At 36.0% G+C, this 18,088-nt stretch overlaps 1 protein-coding gene across 2 annotated transcripts in view; it reads right to left on the reverse strand.

Moving 5' to 3' along the window:
• LOC148956959 (uncharacterized) overlaps positions 1–18,088 on the reverse strand; it is an 86,386-nt gene that overhangs the window by 44,599 nt on the left and 23,699 nt on the right. For both annotated transcript variants that reach the window (XM_089097003.1, XM_089097012.1), the window contains exons 4-6: positions 15,949–16,176; positions 8,719–8,898; positions 4,237–4,349 (exon numbers count right to left, since the gene is read on the reverse strand). In XM_089097003.1, the coding sequence (XP_088953129.1) occupies positions 4,237–4,349; positions 8,719–8,898; positions 15,949–16,176 (521 nt within the window). The remainder of the gene's footprint in view (positions 1–4,236; positions 4,350–8,718; positions 8,899–15,948; positions 16,177–18,088) is intronic.

The raw sequence follows: 18,088 nt of genomic DNA on the forward strand, positions 1-18,088 counted from the left end.
TTTTTCAATTTAGACTATACAGTTGAAACTTTCAGAGAATGTTAAGGTGAATGTTGAACTTAATCACAGGACACTATATGCATCCCGGTTGTCAAAAGAGTGTATCTGCAATAATTCAGGACTGGCTAATGTTATTTAATTGAAGCTTTTAGTGAATGCTGAGAGAGATTTTGAAATGAATGAAAAGGCACTATCTGCAGCCATGTCACAGTTGAGATATCTAGGCAGTACGATCATCCCCTATCTCAACCATTTGACAAAGCCGGACCGGGTTGCAGCTTCTCCGGAAAATATATAAACCAAGAGAACCAAGAGGTAGGCACGCGTGTGGCATCGGAATTCGTAGCCTGGAGAACAGGGAAAAAATAAAACAAATCGAGCATCTAGGGGATAAGGAATAATGTAATACGTTTAAGAGACAAAAAAAAGGAAAAGAATTGGTCTAGCTGTAATAATGCAAAAGGTAAAGATAACATTGGTTTGAGAATGGAAAAAAAAACGAATTTATAAGGATAATCAAGGTAAAAATAAGTTTTATTTGAAGAGTGCTATAACGTGATGACATTCGATTAAGGAAGTTTGTCGCTTCACATTGATATTTCAGTTTCACAGTTTTATCATTTTTTTCTCAAAGGGAAATTATGTGGTCGGCATGAACGCAGACTCGCCGCTAAATTAAATTTAGCCACTTCCTTTTTTCACAAATATTGGTTTGATTTTTATTGACTGTACTACTGATGAGCTCATTAAGGAGATAATCAAATACAGATTTTAAAAATTTTGCCTCTTTGCTGAAAAAAAGGAGACAGTCAAATATTTAAACTATTAAAACTAAAATAATTACTTGCTAGTTTGTTTTCCTTGTTTCGAATTTCTGTTGATTTCACGATTCTTAAATTTCACTTCGTTATACGAACGTGTGCGCTCAGTTTTAAGGATTACAATCCTTAAAACTGAGAAAAGAAAATCCTAGAAATGCGAATGACTAAAAACACTTGTTTCGGCATCAACAAAAGTCTTTTGCTATGTCATTTTAAAGCTTAATAGTTAAGCTACATTAAATTATGTGTTCAAGGCCCCATCTAGTGAGGAGCCATTGCCCCCCCCCTCCTCTGGCTCCAAACATGCCCTGGACAAAAGGAATTTTGATTAGCAACTGATAATAAAACTTTTAACTAGAATGATTAAACAATTTTAAATAATCTTAACATAATTCTAAAACATTCCAAGTTTTATATCAAATTTGCACGTAACCCGAAACTGGAAAGATAATGAAAAGAATCGTGAGGGTTAACTTAATGAGTCATAAGAAGTACTTTCTGATGAGAAGTTTTACGTGATTTGCAAGCTCGTGGCAGAATGTTATAACAACAAGCATTACTTTATATTCTTCTTATAATACAAATACAATTCTTTTGATGTCCTTCAATTTTCTGAAAACTGACTAAGAATTTCACGAAAAACAGTTCTTGATATTTTCTTGGATACGGATATTCCACTAGTTTTTAGAAGAAAAACAAATATCCTATATCAAATTTCGAATAATATTTTTATGGCCCAAAAGAAGAGTATAAAAGAGGAAAAATTTAAGTGAATATTTTTCCTTACCAAGAAGAAAAAGTTTTGACACTCCATGGCGCAACAGCGCAATAGCGCTGCCTAAGCAAAGAACGATGTTGGCGCAATGTATAGTTTATCTTCTTTTTTTTTTAACCAGGGCACTTCGTATCGAAGGCATTGTCGTAGAAACTTCAAAAAGGATTCATTCGATTGGAAATTGATGGGCTAGTGCTCTTTTTAATATTCAAAAGTGATTTCAGGGCAACTAGCCCCCTTCCCACGCCCACCATTTCCCTAAACACCTCCAATCAAAATTTTGAGACAGCCATTTTCTTTAACGTAGTTGAAAAGTCCGAAATTATGTATTTGAGGATGACAAACCCCATTACAACCCTCAGGGTGTATTTTTTTTTTTTTTTTTTTTTTTATAGAAAGCGTTGTCGTAGCAATTTCAAAAAGGGCTCATTCGATTAGACACTGAGACAACTAGTGCCTTTTTTAATAGTCAAAAGTGATTGGAGGGGAACTAACTCTCCTCCCACGCCTGCCATTTCCCCAAACAAATCAAATAAAAATTTTGAGACAGCTATTTTGTTCAACGTAGTTGAATAGTCCAGAAATTATGTATTTGAGGATGACAAGCCCCCCCCCCCAAGCCCTCAGGGCTAAAATTGTGAGTTATGCCCTGGGGGCATATAAGGTTCTTATAGAAAGCGTTATCGTAGAAACTTCAAAAAGGGCTCATTCAATTGGAAATTTAGAGGGCTAGTACTCATTTTGATAGTTGAAAGTAACCGAAGGGAGAACCCCCCCCCCCCCTGTACATCATTTCCCCAAAAATTTCCGATCAACATTTTGATTTAGCCATCTTGTTCAACATAGCTGAAAGGTCTGAAAATTATGTCTTTGAGGATGATAAACCCCCCTCCTCACAGCACTCAGGACAAGGATTGTAAGTTACACCCTTGGGGAATATAAGGTTTTTATAGAAAGCGTTGTCGTAGAGACTTCAAAAAGGGCTCATTCGATTGGAAACTGAGAGGAATAGTGCCCTTTTCATTAGTCGAAAGTAATCAGAGGGCAAATGAACCTACCCCCCCCCCCCACGTCCATCATTTTCTCAAATGATGAATCAATTTTGAAAATAAAAATTTTGAGATAGCCATTTTGTTCAACATATTTGAAACGTTCGGAAATTATGTCTTTGAGGAGAAAAAAAATCCCCCCAGTCCACAGGGCAAGGGTTGTAAATTATACCCTGGGGCATATGAAGTTTTATAGAAAACGTGGTCATATAAAATTCGGAAGGGGTTCATTGGATTGGTAATCAGAAGCAGTACTGCTCTTCTTAAGAGTCAAAGTGATCAGAGAGAGCTACCCCCCCCCCCCCCACACACACACACAAACATGCCGTATTGTCTCGAAATGCATTTAATAGAAATTTTAAGATAGTTATTTTATTCACAATAGGCTAAATATCATATAACAAGGCTTTTGGAGTTGAAACAAACCCAACATCCTAGGAGCAAGGGTTGTAAGTTATACCCAGGGGGTATTTAAGGTTTTTATGAGAGGAAAGGTTGTATAAACTTTAGAGGAGGCTCATTTGGTTAAAAATTGGAAGTTCTAGTTCCTTTTAAGAGTCGAAAGTGATGGAGGGTAAATAGTCCCCCCTCCGACTACCCCTCTTCACCAAACAAATCTGATTAAAATTATTAGATAGCAATTTTGCTCAAACTAATCCAAAGAACTAAAAAAAATGACTCTAGGGTTGACACAAACCCCCAGTGCCCTGGGATAGGGTTGTTAGTCCTGGTCTGGGGTCATATAAGGTTTTTAAGGAATGGATGGTCACATAAACCTCAGATGGGGCTCATTTGATTTGAAATTGAAAATTATAGTACCTTTTTAAGAGTCAAAAGTGTTTTAAGAGCAACTAGCCCCCCCCCCCCACCACGCTCATCATTCCCCCAAAGACATTCAATCAAAATTTGGAGATAGAAATTTTGTTCACTGTAGTTGAAGAGTCCGGAAATTATTTCTTTGAAGAAGACACGCCCACCCCCACACTTCTCAGGACAAGCGTTGTAAGTTATGCTCCACAGGCATATACTGTTTTTATAGAGAGGGTGGTTATATATATTTCGGAGGGGACTCATTGCATTGGTAATCTGTACTTCTAGTGCCCTTTTTAAGAGCCAAAGTGATCAGAAGGCAGTTATCCCCTGCCTTCTGATCTTTGCGGGTAATTCAAGGGCTCATTTGAAAGGAAATTGCAACATCCACATAATTGTGCAAGTACCAAACATAACGTTGAAAACCAAATCAATTCTTGATAAAAAAAAAAAATGGAATCTTCACATCGTCAGTCGGGTATCAAAAGGTCGTATCTCCATAATTGTAAAATTTTCAGAAGAGCAAAAAAAACCTCACAACTTTTTTATTTCCCCTCCAAAACCGTAAAAGAAAAACGGATTGATATGTATTAATTTCACATATCAATCTATTTTTTATTGACAGTTATCAGAGGGGAAATAAAAAATTGGTACGTGTGTTTTTTGGCTCTTATGAAAATTTATAATTATGGAGATAGGGTCTTTTGTATCTCCAAAATGACAAAAAAAAAAACAGTTTTAAATCAGATAAAATAATCATAAGAAAAGTACTAAGTCATACTTATACGGGAATTGTCCAGTTGCAAGTTCAACAAGAGTTATTCCAAGAGCCCAGACATCAGCTCTGATATCATAGTTAGGATGACTAGGATCTGGAGGTTCAATTCGTTCAGGCTAAAAAAAAGAAAACTATTTGAAGGGGAATAGTAATAGTCAAAACAGTATTAATGGTTAATACAGCTCTGATATCATAGTTAGGATGACTAGGGTCTGGAGGTTCAATTCGTTCAGACTAAGAAAAAAGAAAACTATTTGAAGGGGAATAGTAATAGTCAAAACAGTATTAATGGTTAATACAAATCTGATATCATAGTTAGGATGACTAGGATCTGGAGGTTCAATTCGTTCAGGCTAAAAAAAAGAAAACTATTTGAAGAAGAATAGTAATAGTCAAAACAGTATTAATGGTTAATACAGCTCTGATATCATAGTTAGGATGACTAGGGTCTGGAGGTTCAATTCGTTCAGGCTAAAAAAAAGAAAACTATTTGAAGGGGAATAGTAATATACAAAACAAAATTAATTATTAATACAGCTCTGATATCATAGTTAGGATGACTAGGGTCTGGAGGTTCAATTCGTTCAGGCTAAAAAAAAAACTATTTGAAGGGGAATAGTAATAGTCAAAAGAGTATTAATGGTTAATACAAATCTGATATCATAGTTAGGATGACTAGGATCTGGAGGTTCAATTCGTTCAGGCTAAAAAAAAGAAAACTATTTGAAGGGGAATAGTAATAGTCAAAAAAGTATTAATGGTTAATACATATCTGATATCATAGTTAGGATGACTAGGGTCTGGAGGTTCAATTCCGTCAGGCTAAAAAAAAAAAGAAAACTATTTGAAGGGGAATAGTAATAGTCAAAACAGTATCAATGGTTAATACAAATCTGATATCATAGTTAGGATGACTAGGGTCTGGAGGATCAATTCGTTCAGGCTAAAAAAATAAAATAAAACTATTTGAAGGGGAATAGTAATAGTCAAAACCGTATTAATGGTTAATACATCTCTGATATCATAGTTAGGATGACTAGGGTCTGGAGGTTCAATTCGTTCAGGCTAAAAAAAGAAAACTATTTGAAGAGGAATAGTAATAGTCAAAACAGTATTAATGGTTCATACAGCTCTGATATCATAGTTAGGATGACTAGGGTCTGGAGGTTCAATTCGTTCAGGCTAAAAAAAAAAGAAAACTATTTGAAGGAGAATAGTAATAGCCAAAACAGTATCAATGGCTAATACAGCTCTGATATCATAGTTAGAATGACTAGGGTCTGGAGGTTCAATTCGTTCAGGCTAAAAAAAATAAAACGATTTGAAGGGGAATAGTAATAGCCAAAACTGTATTAATGATTAATACAGCTCTGATATCATAGTTAGGATGACTAGGGTCTGGAGGTTCAATTCGTTCAGGCTAAAAAAAAGAAAACTATTTGAAGGGGAATAGTAATAGTCAAAACAGTATTAATTGTTAATACAGCTCTGATATCATAGTTAGGATGACTAGGGTGTGGAGGTTCAATTCGTTCAGGCTAAAAAAAAAAGAAAACTATTTGAAGGAGAATAGTAATAGTCAAAACGGTATTAATGGATAATACAGCTCTGATATCATAGTTAGGATGACTAGGGTCTGGAGGTTCAATTCGTTCAGGCTAAAAAAAAGAAAACTATTTGAAGGGGAATAGTAATAGTCAAAACAGTGTTAATGGTAAAAAAAAATTTTTTAGAATTGATAATAAGCTGAACTATTTTGGAGTTATTATTCAAGTCTGAATTCCAGATCTTCAAATTTTATTACGTCAAAGCGTACAGCCATGATTGTCAACCTCATGAGGCTTCAAATCAAGTTTCAAGACATGATTTCCGGATCTTCAAGTTTTATGACGTCATAAGGTACACCCAAAATTGTCAATCTCATAAGGCTTTAAATCAAGTAGCAAGAAAAAGCTGGTTATCTTACTATACCAGATTAATTCAAATTGTACAAACATTAGCAAAACAGTTTGCGATTATAGTTGCCTTCCTATAGACTTGAATTCCCAAAGTCTTAACTTTGACTTCAGAAACGAGCGTCCAATGTGCAAACAGATTCGGGCCAAAAACTACGATAGTCCTCACTGAAAACGAGTAAATCCTGACTCGATATATGAAAAAAAGAAGGTTGAGACTGCACTTAGTCCTCCCCAACTTTCAGGAGACTTTTTAGCAGACCTTTGGAAAGCCAGCCCTTTTTTAAATCATATACACGTAATGATTTTAAATACGATTGCAGGTACAAAATGAGCCCATGAACAGTTCACCATCAATTTTCAAGCGGAAAGGTAAGCATGGTGCATCTTCCTTAAACTTGAATAACATAATAATTTTCGAATTTCATGTCTTGCGACTTGCCAAACTCGAAAGTGTTCCCTCCAAAACCCGCCTCAACTCCAAATTTCTAGGATAATTTCCAATGGGACTTTCCACATTGTTTTGAGCCAGAACCTCGGAACGGCTTTGTATTAGTAGGAACAAAAAATGCTTCCTTTGCCAAAAAAAAGTGAGCTCCATTGCTGTTCAAGCCAATAAATTTTCAAGGGACAGTGAGTTTCCTGAATTTGTTTTTTTTTTCGGCCAATGCAATTTCAATGATGCACTTTCCGTTTCGATCCGATACCATGTTTAGGGTTTCAGGATATTTTCTTGCTAAGCTATTAGCCAGGTCCTTTTACTAGGTTGCAACTTTCGCTGCAACCATGACGATTGGAGGAACAGTGCCCTCCTACCACCACAACATCCTGTTTTGAATGAAAAGGTAGACGTACAGCACCTAATTTGAACAGAAATCATAGAAGAATTTACAATCCGGACGATTGGATGGAGAAAGTGAGTCTATGGTCCCTGCAAATACCCTTCCGACCAAAATAACTTTCAGCAAAAACGTAGACTAGTTTGCTCTCGCAATGATTGGATTAAACTCATACAAGAAATACACTGGGTCAAAAATACCTGATAATGGTGTATTGTCGAGGTGTATGCTCTAATCTGTAACTTTTGCACATGAGTTCTCCAATCCCCCTAAAACATATACGACTCGTACATTGAGCCAAGAGGACAGAAAAGACGAACTTTCAGAGTCAAAAACCACTTCCAAGTCCCACTCAACTTTGGTTGAAAAATACTCAGGTTTGATTAAAATTTGGTAGGTAAATAGCTGAGTCAACAAGACTTACTCAACAAATCTACCCATGTTTTTCCACCACTTTGTAACTCGTATATCTACAATCTCAGGAAGTCGAGCATATCTGTAAGCCTTGCATGATTTAAAGCAATTTTTTCGTCCTTAAAGTTCCAACATGGGTAAGATTTATTTTTGATGAAATACACATAAAATAATTCACTACACTATTTCCGCAAAGTACTGTACTGTACGTTGGACAGTAAAGAAGGTGGAAGACACACGAGTCGAAACAAGACACACGAGAAAAAAATTCCTTGCTTACTCACAGAGGGAAAAGAAAAAAAAAAAAAAAAAAAAAAAAAAAAAAAATAAAAAATACAGAACACAAAAATTAAATAGATTAGACACATTAAAAAAATTCAATAGAATATATAGACTCCAATGAATCCTGCACGAAAAGAGACTAAAAATGTAATTATATTAAACAAAACAAAAACTTTTATTAATAAAATATGTACAATATAATTCCTTGCACATGTATGTGTTATGCCACAAAATACACGATAAAGGACAGACCGAGAGCATGGCGTTCCAGTAGCATTTGCACTTGGAAATTATATTCCGTTTAGGCAAGTATCTACAAACTTATTTCGAAGATGAAAGAGGTACGAGAAAGGACACAGGAATAGTATTGAACGAACTTTACAATTAAAACGGGTCGAGATTGTCAGGTCACCTGGCTTCATACTTCTAAAGCCATATTATTTCGGCATTATTTCTAAAGCCTTAGTAATATGTGGAAAGTCTCAAATGTCTATTAAAAGCTACAACAAATTTGAGTATACTAAGTCTGTCTCTCGTTAGAGCTAGTTCTTAACTTGAACTTTCTACACTATGTAAGGTTGTAATATACCTGTTACCGTGAATGTTCGAAATTCGTAAATGTCAACATTCACTGGTGAATATCCCAAAATACTATTTTTTCGCCTTGGATTTAGTCAGAGTTGACAGTCAACTTTTTCAATTTAATGCAAGGTTTGATGATGACAAGTTATGTTAGGTTAAATTAGGTTTAGTTACCTTAGGTTTTTAACCCGTTTCTTATATTCATAACCAAATTTAACCTAACCTGAACTAACTTAATCTAACTATAGCTTTTACCATCATAGCTTGCATAAGACTGAAAAAGCTGACTCGCAAAGCTGATTGAATCCAAGCAGAGAAAAAGGAATTTCGGACATTCACCGGTGAATGTCGATATTGACCAGATTTCGGACATTCACGGTAACATACCCGATTCAAATAGTTTGAAGACTTACTGCCATATAAGCTGCACATCCGGCACTTCTTGTCTTCGCCTTAGAGTCTTCAAGCCAGCCAGAGATTCCAAAATCACACAGCTTGATATTACCCTTTTCATCTAATAATATGTTTGAAGGCTTCACGTCTCGATGAATGACTTCATGCTTTTCCTTAAGGTAATTCAAGGCCTTTATTGTCTGAAAAGACGAAGAGCATCTCAATAAATTTTGTTTAACTATTAGAAAATTTAAGAATAAACCAATAAGAGTAGGCAAGCAATAAAAAAAAATCTTTCCCTTAGATTAATTCGTAAGCAGATTAATTAAATTAATTAGATTAATTAAATCTTTCCATTAGATTCCATTGGACAGCGTGAAGTGTTACGGAAGCCATTGTCGGCTTCACCAGCAAAAGTGTTATGGAGGCGAATCTTCTGTTTTGATTAACGCTGGAGACGTTAACTTTTCAAAACTTTTAAAACAAAACGTCCCATCAAGAAAATATTCATAGAACAAAAATTACCGTTACACATCCCATAAATCAGTGTTCAAAATACGTTTATTCTTTAAACTAATTTATCAAACCATAAAAGCAACCCAATTCTACATTGTTATGTCCCAAATCGCAGCACGATTAGGGCTATGAAAACATACACACTATAATTTATTTTCCATTAAATTTTGATGACAAAAACAATTCGAGCCTATGTCCACTAACTAGCGGTTGCCACATAAACACTTGACGATTAATTGCAAGACGATATCGTATAGGGGCATCATTGATTACAAGTGTTGCGCAACCACTTTCGCAAGAACGAGTTTCCTACCCTAAAATGGTTGACTGATTGGCACAAGTTTGTGCCCCTTCAAAATTGATTTCTTAACAAGAGGTACACCTAAAAATTCAAGTGAATACGAATGATACGAAAGCACTGGTCTGGCAGGCAGATGGGGCTTAAAAGGGGTGGATACATCTGAAAATTGATCTGCATTTGTCTTGGCCAGAAATAACTTACCCATAGATTTCAGCATGGGCGTAGGGAGGGGTGCAGCGCCGCCCCCACCCCTAGACCTTCAAATTTACATTAGATATGGCTGAAAAAGCAGATGGTTGGAAAAGCAGTTGATAAAAGGCCCTCCATCACACTATAGACTGCCCCCCCCCCTAGACAATATGCTGCCTACGCCCATGGATTTCAGGCAGATCTTTTATTGGGAAATTCATGAAGGATTCTCCTGTTAAAATTACCATTCTTATCTAGCCCAGGGTATTTGTCATATAAACTTGAAGCAATTAGCTGAAAGAAGGTTCTGTCAACAAATTTAATGGAATCAGAGAGGGAGGGGGGATCCCACTTAGTACTAACACTAATAAAGATAAAAAGTTCTTGTGTGATTCCACATAAAAAAAAACTTATTACAACGGACAGAGGCAGACGGCGAGGTTTATGAAGGTATATAGGCCCACTTTATGCCTAAAATAATACTGATTGACAATCACGGTAGGTTTTGGAGTCTAACAAGGTGTAACATAAATAGCTTTGTACAAAAAAAGCTGTTTGTATTGGGAGGCGGGGGATTAGCCAACAATAAATCTCTGTTGCAACAAGGTGAAAATCACTGCGTGACACCGCTTGGAACAAGGGAAGAATGCCAACCTCTCTGAAAAAAGTTGGACTGGAGAAGGGGTACTTAAACGACTTAAGACCTATTTTGTGCATTCCTACAGTTTGAAAACTCTTACATCATGGACTCAGTTTTGTCCTCCAGTCACACAAACTAACAGTCCTTTCAGGTTTTGATTCAAGCACAGCGCAGCATGCCTAATTTTTTCTAACTTAGCTTGGATCTCTAGCCTGACTCTTTTAAGCTATGCAATCATATAGATTTTAAATCTGTGTGTGAGTGTGGTTCACCTGAGGTGCGACAGGTCATTTTTTTTTGCAAGAAGGCTGGTAATTGAGGGGTGGTGATGTTGGATGAGATATTGACAAATTTGAATGAAAGTCGTATTCCTTGAAAGATTCTGATTCATATAATAGGCAACATGCCGCTTTTTCCACTAAAACGTCGGCAATAGGATGGGCGGGGTGTTAAAGGAGCAAATACCTCAATTTAGTTTTCTACTTTTGCAGATTCAAATTCCTTGCGTGACTCAGGTTAGAACAAGCTCTAACGTAATAACTTTCTGCAGAGAAGTTGGAAGTTGGATGGTGATGACGTCGCAGAGGTTGGCGGAACCAATTTATCCTTCAAATGGCCTACTGAAAATAAATTTACCGAAACAGGGAGGGAAGAAGAGAGTGGGAGAGGTAGAAGACCCACTTCGTGCCTCCAATACTAAAATCCTGGATTCCTTTGAAAATACTTGTACTATAGTAATTCAAAACATGGCAACACTCTTTTTGCTAAAAAGTTGGCGGTGAATGGGACAGGGTGGAAGTGGAGGAACCACTAGTTTAGTTCCTCTAATTTTACATACCCAAAGATATAGCACTGTCCTGAATATGGCCTTCTTTCTGCAAGAAAAAATGGCTTTTTGTTGGAAGGTCCACACACATTCTTTGTACCTCCAACAGTGCAGATCAAAAATATTTGCATGACTCTTCTTCAAAAAAGGTACAACATTCCTACTTTTACTATAACTTTGGTGGTAGTGTCTTGTGAGGGGTTGGTTGTTATAGCCAAAGCCCAACTGAGTTTTATCTTGAATGATTCCAGTTTAAACAAGGACGAAAATGTCCAACTTTCTAGAGAAAATTTAGTAGTGGATGGTGTTGGGGGATTGGAGCGGCCCCTTTTGGTTCCCTAATCTTACGTATTGAGAATTCCAGTACAACACGCCTATTTCCTTGAAAGAAAGTCGACTAGGGGAGGGGTAGCGGAGAAGCTGCAGTTAGTCTTTGCACCTTCAATAACATTTATCGATAAAACTTACTAAAACTAACTTACTTAAAACTTCTGTTTCAAATCTTTTTACTGAAAACCTAATAGTGAGAGGGGAGATGTGACGGAGAAGGCACGGACAATTTTGAACCATCAAGTCTATTTTTATAGCAAATCAGGATAAACTTCCTTTTCCCTTAAATCTCTTTTAAGGAGATACATGATCTTTTTTTTCCGATGTATACCCCAACAACAGATTGCCAGCTCACGAAATTTTCAGCATGGTGTGTCTTATAGCGATTTATAAGAATAATATGATTGATGTCGCACACTATCATCAGCTTCCGAAGGAATACTGATCAGCATTAAATATAATTTTATATCTCTTAATTGGATAATTGATTTTCTTGCCATGGCCAAAATTTATGTCAATACTAAGAAAGGAGTAAAGGCTGAAATCCTTTTTTGCATCATTTTACAATGGGACAATATTCGGGCCACCCAAAGAAAAATAAAGAGCGATATTAAAATCACAACGAGACAACAGTAAATTCATATAATAATATAAACTTAAAATGAACAGAAAATGCTACGAATATATGGATAAAAAAACATACAAACAGAAATCAGAATGAATAATCAAATTTTAAAGTAACAGATATAACTATGAATGAACAAATGAAACCTAGAATGAGCAAAAAACTAATTTTGATAATGAAGTTAAATTCAAAACAAAGAGAAATCATCACAAATAAAGTCTGGAACTACTTTTTATTACGCAATAAAAAAAATGAATATTTAATCAATATATTCTTTCTCCCGGAGTTTTTTGGAAACGTAGTTTTCCCTATTTCCCTACGTAGTTTCCCTATTAACTGTAAAAATTCAAACCGATCGCAGATCATAAAATTTGCGCCGATGATTCCTTTAGCACTGTCTACAGACCCTTGTAAGTCTAAAGCTAATCGGAAAAAGAGAAATTTTCTCGTAATTGAATATAAGTGTTCAATAATTTTTCCCTCATTGGACCAGAGGAGCTCTTTTGGTATCAACTCTACACATCTTGCACGTCTAAACCAATTATACGAAAAATAATTTTGACCAGTTTCTGGGATCTTAAATTTAAAAAAAAATACCCTTAAGTACTTTTAATATAACCATCCTTTTTTAAGCGTTCTATTTATTGGGCGCCCCTGGCCCTGCCTACATATTCAGTAAGTTTCAAACTGGCCAGAGAAAAATAAAATATATATACTGTCAAAACTGGCTACAATTATATTTTCATTCACTAGGGTCCACTTCGCTCAAGAACTTAGTATGTATTTTTCCATTTGAACGAGGTACAACATTTTAGGGCCTCTTTCTGGGAATCACGATTCTTTTTGTCATTTGGTCTGATATGATAAAAAAAACCTTCGGTTACTCCTTTTGGTTTCGGTTGATTATAAATACTCCAAGTCTTGGTAGACAAAAAAAAGTGTTTTGAGCCATTTTTGGATTGACTCAGACTTGTTTCTGAAGTTTTTACTTATGAATTGTCCTCTTGACCTGGGGGGGTTACAAATGTTACTTTCAAACGATTTTGAAACAATGACCCTATTCAGGCGCCATTTGAATTCGGCTCAATGACCAAGATATATAATACTGAAGTTGACGAAGTTGGAAGCTTGAAGTTTTTCGGCGTATTTCCGGGGGGTAAAATTTTCGGCGCATCAGGAAAAGGCTAAAAATTAAAACTTACGGTATAAAAATCATATTTTGCCGTATCTTGGATGCCCAGAAAGGCGTCCTTTTAAGGGTAATTATGATAAATAATAAATAAGGAATAAAGCCTTGGCCTTTCAGTCCCTACCGGTGATTCCGATCTCTGTTTCACGGCCCTTCAGCCAGGAAGTCTAATGAGGGGCTGGGAGCCAGCCATCCTATACTCTAGAACACCCTTCCTGTTTATCATGCCCAGAGAACCATTGCTATTATTAAAAAGAAAAGAGAAAGAATTTTCTTTTTTTTTTTTTGCTCTCCACTACAATTCACTTTTAGTTTAGTGCTTCACGCTTCACGTAATTAAAGCTACTTTATCGTATTGAAGCACGGCAGCCGAGTAGGCCCGTCCAAATATCATGACTGAAACTTGAGGATTGAGACTTAATCACACAACACGAAAAAATCATATCCTTACAAATTATCTTTTATTTATCATGTTGACATGCCCTTTCGAATTAATTTTTGTATAACCCAAAATGGTTTTTACTTTAATGACATCTTCTTTCTCATCAAAATCGCCCCTGTCACAGCTATTTGACTACACATGCCAAAGCCGAATAATCCTTAAAAGTTGAACATGACTCAGTCAAAGCCGACTCATGTGTATCCGAACAATGGCTGCATTAAAATTTGTCTTTCAAAACTTGGGGGAATAAAAGTTGAAGATTGCCTTTCAATTTAGAATGTGGGCGATCTCATTAGTAGATTGTTCCTTTCATGTGAATAAGTTTAAGAAATCGCCTATCCATTTTTGTTTTCAGGTATGAAATTGAAAGATACTAAAATTGCTATTCTAAAATCGAGATGTTGAAGTCAATTTCTTGGAAGGAAAGGGGGTTAACATGATGGAACGATGCCCAATGTTGAACCCTCTCAAAGGCTGTACTTTCAATTTTTCTTTTTGTTTGTTCTTTCACACAGTGTCCGGGTGAACAAAATTACAAATAATGAACTAAAGGGTAATGGCTCTTTGCTTAGGCAGCGCTAATACACTACCAATGAAACGATATTAAACTTGAAAGTCAGTTTTACTTTCGTCACTAACAGGGGTGGAATTGACCATCTTAGTTTTATTTTTGTCGTTTTGTAAAATTTACGATATATGATGCTAACAAATTAAATTACTTTTTTTTAATTACCTTCTATTTGCTTCTTTTATTATTTAATTAACAACAGATGTACGTACTGAGACGGGGTTCCCAAGCAATCTCTAAGTATTAAAAATTCTGCAGTAGATGATGAAGTGGTAGATTTCTTTATAATACTAGTCCACTAAGTAAATCACCCGAAATAAAAATACATCTTACACAAGTCTGAAGGCATGAAAGGTAAAATTAAAAAAGGAGCCCCTTTTTTAAGTCCCATACTAAAAGCACATTCTTTGTTTTAGAGGACTATTATTTGGAATGCAAATGTGCGCTTGTGCGTCAAAACGCACAATTGTGCTATTTATTTGTTTATTTATTATGCGATTTATTTGTGCTGTGTGCGCTTCAAAAGAATCCAGTTCCGTAAGACTAACGTGGCCTGAATGTGTCACAGGTGTGAGAAAATCTCTCCAAGACTTGGCGCAACAAGGAAACTTTAATGAACCTTGATTTGAGAGGCTTATCCTATGGTAGAATAGTGCATTAAAGCTCTGCTTGGCAACACTGGGTCTGATTTCCCGGAATGCAAATGTGCGTTTGTGCGTCAAAACGGACAATTGTGCTATCTATTTGTTTATTTATTATGCGATTTATTTGTGCTGTGTGCGTTTCAAAAGAATCTAGTTCCGTAAGACTAATGTGGCCTGAATGTGTCACAGGTGTGAGAAAATCTCTCCAAGACTTGGTGCAACAAGGAAACTTTAATGAACCTTGATTTGAGAGGCTTACCCTATGGTAGAATAGTGCATTAAAGCTCTGCTTGGCAACACTGGGTCTGATGTCCCGATTCCCTGTGCGGCAGGGTTGAGCAACAGGCTTGTCACTCATCCTTTTGAAAAAATAAACAGCAACTGAAAGGTCGATTGGACCCCCTTAGTGCGAGCAAAGGCTCTAGGGCATTGATTCTCAACCACTTCCGGGCCATGCTCCACCTAGGCATTTCTAAAATCCTGATACCTCCCTTCCCTTGATATTAAATAATTGTTCGTACAAAACAACTTTTATACAATGCATGACGTTATAGTAATACTATCATATATCTTTATAGTCGGCTAAAGGGTACAAACCCTGCCCATGACTCACCAAAATATTGATATTGAAGTTTTGACCCCCCCCCCCCCGAAATGTTTCTCCGGCTTGTATAAACGTAACAAAATGAATATAAAAAAGTTGATGCGTTTTTTAAAGTTCCCCCCCCCCTTCACTACCAAAAAATCCTGGACAGCCCTGGGTGATCAATGTACAACTTAAGACAAAAAATAGAAATGCAAAGGGAAAACAATACAAAAGAAAAAAGCAAGAAAAATAAAACAATGATTTTCATTTGCCTTAACTGAAACTTCAAAATGACGTGCAACAACAAATCAAGTTACGAAGAAAAAACATTAATCAACAAATGAGTGTAAATACGGTACACCAAATGAACAATTCAAGAGACATAAAAACTCACAGCTACAGCTACTTTTCCGAGAATTTGTTCAGGAACTGGCTTCTGTGTCTTCTTTAGAAGTTTCTCAAAACATGTTGACATAAGCTCCATACATATCCACACATCTGCATCACTTATAAAGCACCCTAAACACTTGACTATATACGGACAGTCATGGGACTTCAGTACGACTTCGAGATCCATAGTGATACGTTTATTTTCTTCGTGATTGCCAGAACGCCGCATTTGCTATTGCGTAGAATAAAAAAAAATCCACTTAGAATTAATCACATAACCTTAAAATAATGATTAAGATATTCTTGCTATCAACAACGAGTGTAAATTGAATAACAATAAGCACTGATGTTCCAGTGTGATTGACACTAAAAAATGTTCTAGCCTTCGATCATGAATAAACCCTCCAGTAGAAGGTCTTAACAGCAGCATCTCTCAAAAATTCATTCAAGTACAAACACCCTCCCCCTCCCAACAAAAAGAAAGACATCAAAACATTGAATTCTCGAAATTCATTAGTAGGAAAACATTATTTTTCAAATTTATTGTAATATCGCAACTCTGCAGTCACATGAACGATAATAAATTTTAGTTAGCCATTTTAAAGGTCTTATTAACATTTATCACAACATCGCAACCTTTCCTAGCCAAATGGGTTATAAAGTAAACTTTGGTGGGCCGTTTTCAAGGTCCGTTCAACTATTATCGAAATACAATGACTCTTTCCGGCTTCCTGGGCGCAAAGTGAATTACAATAGGCTATTTTAAGGGTCTCCTCAACATAGAACATGTCTTTCTTTCTGTTTTTGTTTCCAGCAGAAACCATGAACTGGAAAATACTTTACATAGTATAGTACTTTGCAATCAATATTGGTTAATAATAAAAATTTCGTGGATGCTTCAAATCAATTAATCCATTAAGAGCATCATTAAACGCAAATAAAGACAATTAAGTCTGAACGAGGCAAAATAAATTCAATGAGAAAAAGAAATATGCGTTGTCCCTCAGGAACCTGTCGGACTAATCCGAATTACTTTTACAAATTAGAAATCTCCATAAATTTTCGAAGATAAAAACTATAACGTACTGTAACGAATGATAAATCCAAATTTTTCGAAGATAAAAACTATAACGTACTGTAACGAATGATAAATCCGAATCTTCCACTGCTATTTCAGGATCAAGCTAAGAGAAAGAAACAAAGGACGCCCACCCTGATCAAATCAGGTATGGACAATCTCTATTTTTACATGCCCAGAAACCGCCAGTTTTGGGAACCTCTTACATTTTATCTCCTACAGAGGTGTGGTCAGATCCCGACTCTGACTCGGCCATTACAGCTTACTTCTCATCGATTTTCGAAAAGACACGAATTCTTTCGACAAATGGCTTTATGACAAAAGTCTAGAAAAAATAAACGGAGTAAAAGTGCATTGTAAGAAAAAAGAAAAAAAAGAAAAAAAAGAGTAATTGGCAAACACACCCAATTAGGTTTCAATACGGTTCTTAATGGAGACTACAGGCAGTAAGAAGACGTAGAATTTCAGGTTTGGGAAAAGGGCAGATCATTTCTCTCTGTTCCTGGCAAGAGTATATACCCAGGGTTATTGGGAAGGTAAGGGTGGGCAGAGGGGTTGTGTTTGGAGGGCGAGGCGGGGGTGGGGATTTGAATATTGATGGAGAATGGATTTTTTATTATTTTACATTTATCTATTATTATCTTTTTTATTTATTAATTATTCTATGGACTTTCGCATGATCGCAAATCCTAATAGGTTAGTATTCAGCGCAAAAGTTTCTCTTCTTTTTTTTATCATATGATAAGTAACGTCCTCGCCAATTTTTTCGAGTCTCTTATAATCTTAAGAGACTGAAAAGAAACGTTGACTGAGTCATTGCTCTTTGTTACTCCAAAAAAATCCCCGTCATTTTCTAATCTGTTTACATAATTTTGCAATGCGGTTATTTTTCCCCGAAAAAAAAAGAGATACTTATATATCACTAGAAATGGGCCTGGGAAGGGGTTGCCCCCCTACTGAGTTTTTCTGACATCTGACATTAAATTCCTTTTGTTTTATATTTTTATACTCCAAAGGTACTTAGTTGAATAGAAAATTGTCGTAGTTGAAATGTTTACATACCCTG

The sequence above is a fragment of the Artemia sp. Qi Xiang Cuo genome, chromosome 1, assembly GCF_049724085.1.
Source record: "Artemia sp. Qi Xiang Cuo chromosome 1, ASM4972408v1, whole genome shotgun sequence".
Lineage (NCBI taxonomy): Eukaryota > Metazoa > Arthropoda > Branchiopoda > Anostraca > Artemiidae > Artemia > Artemia sp. Qi Xiang Cuo.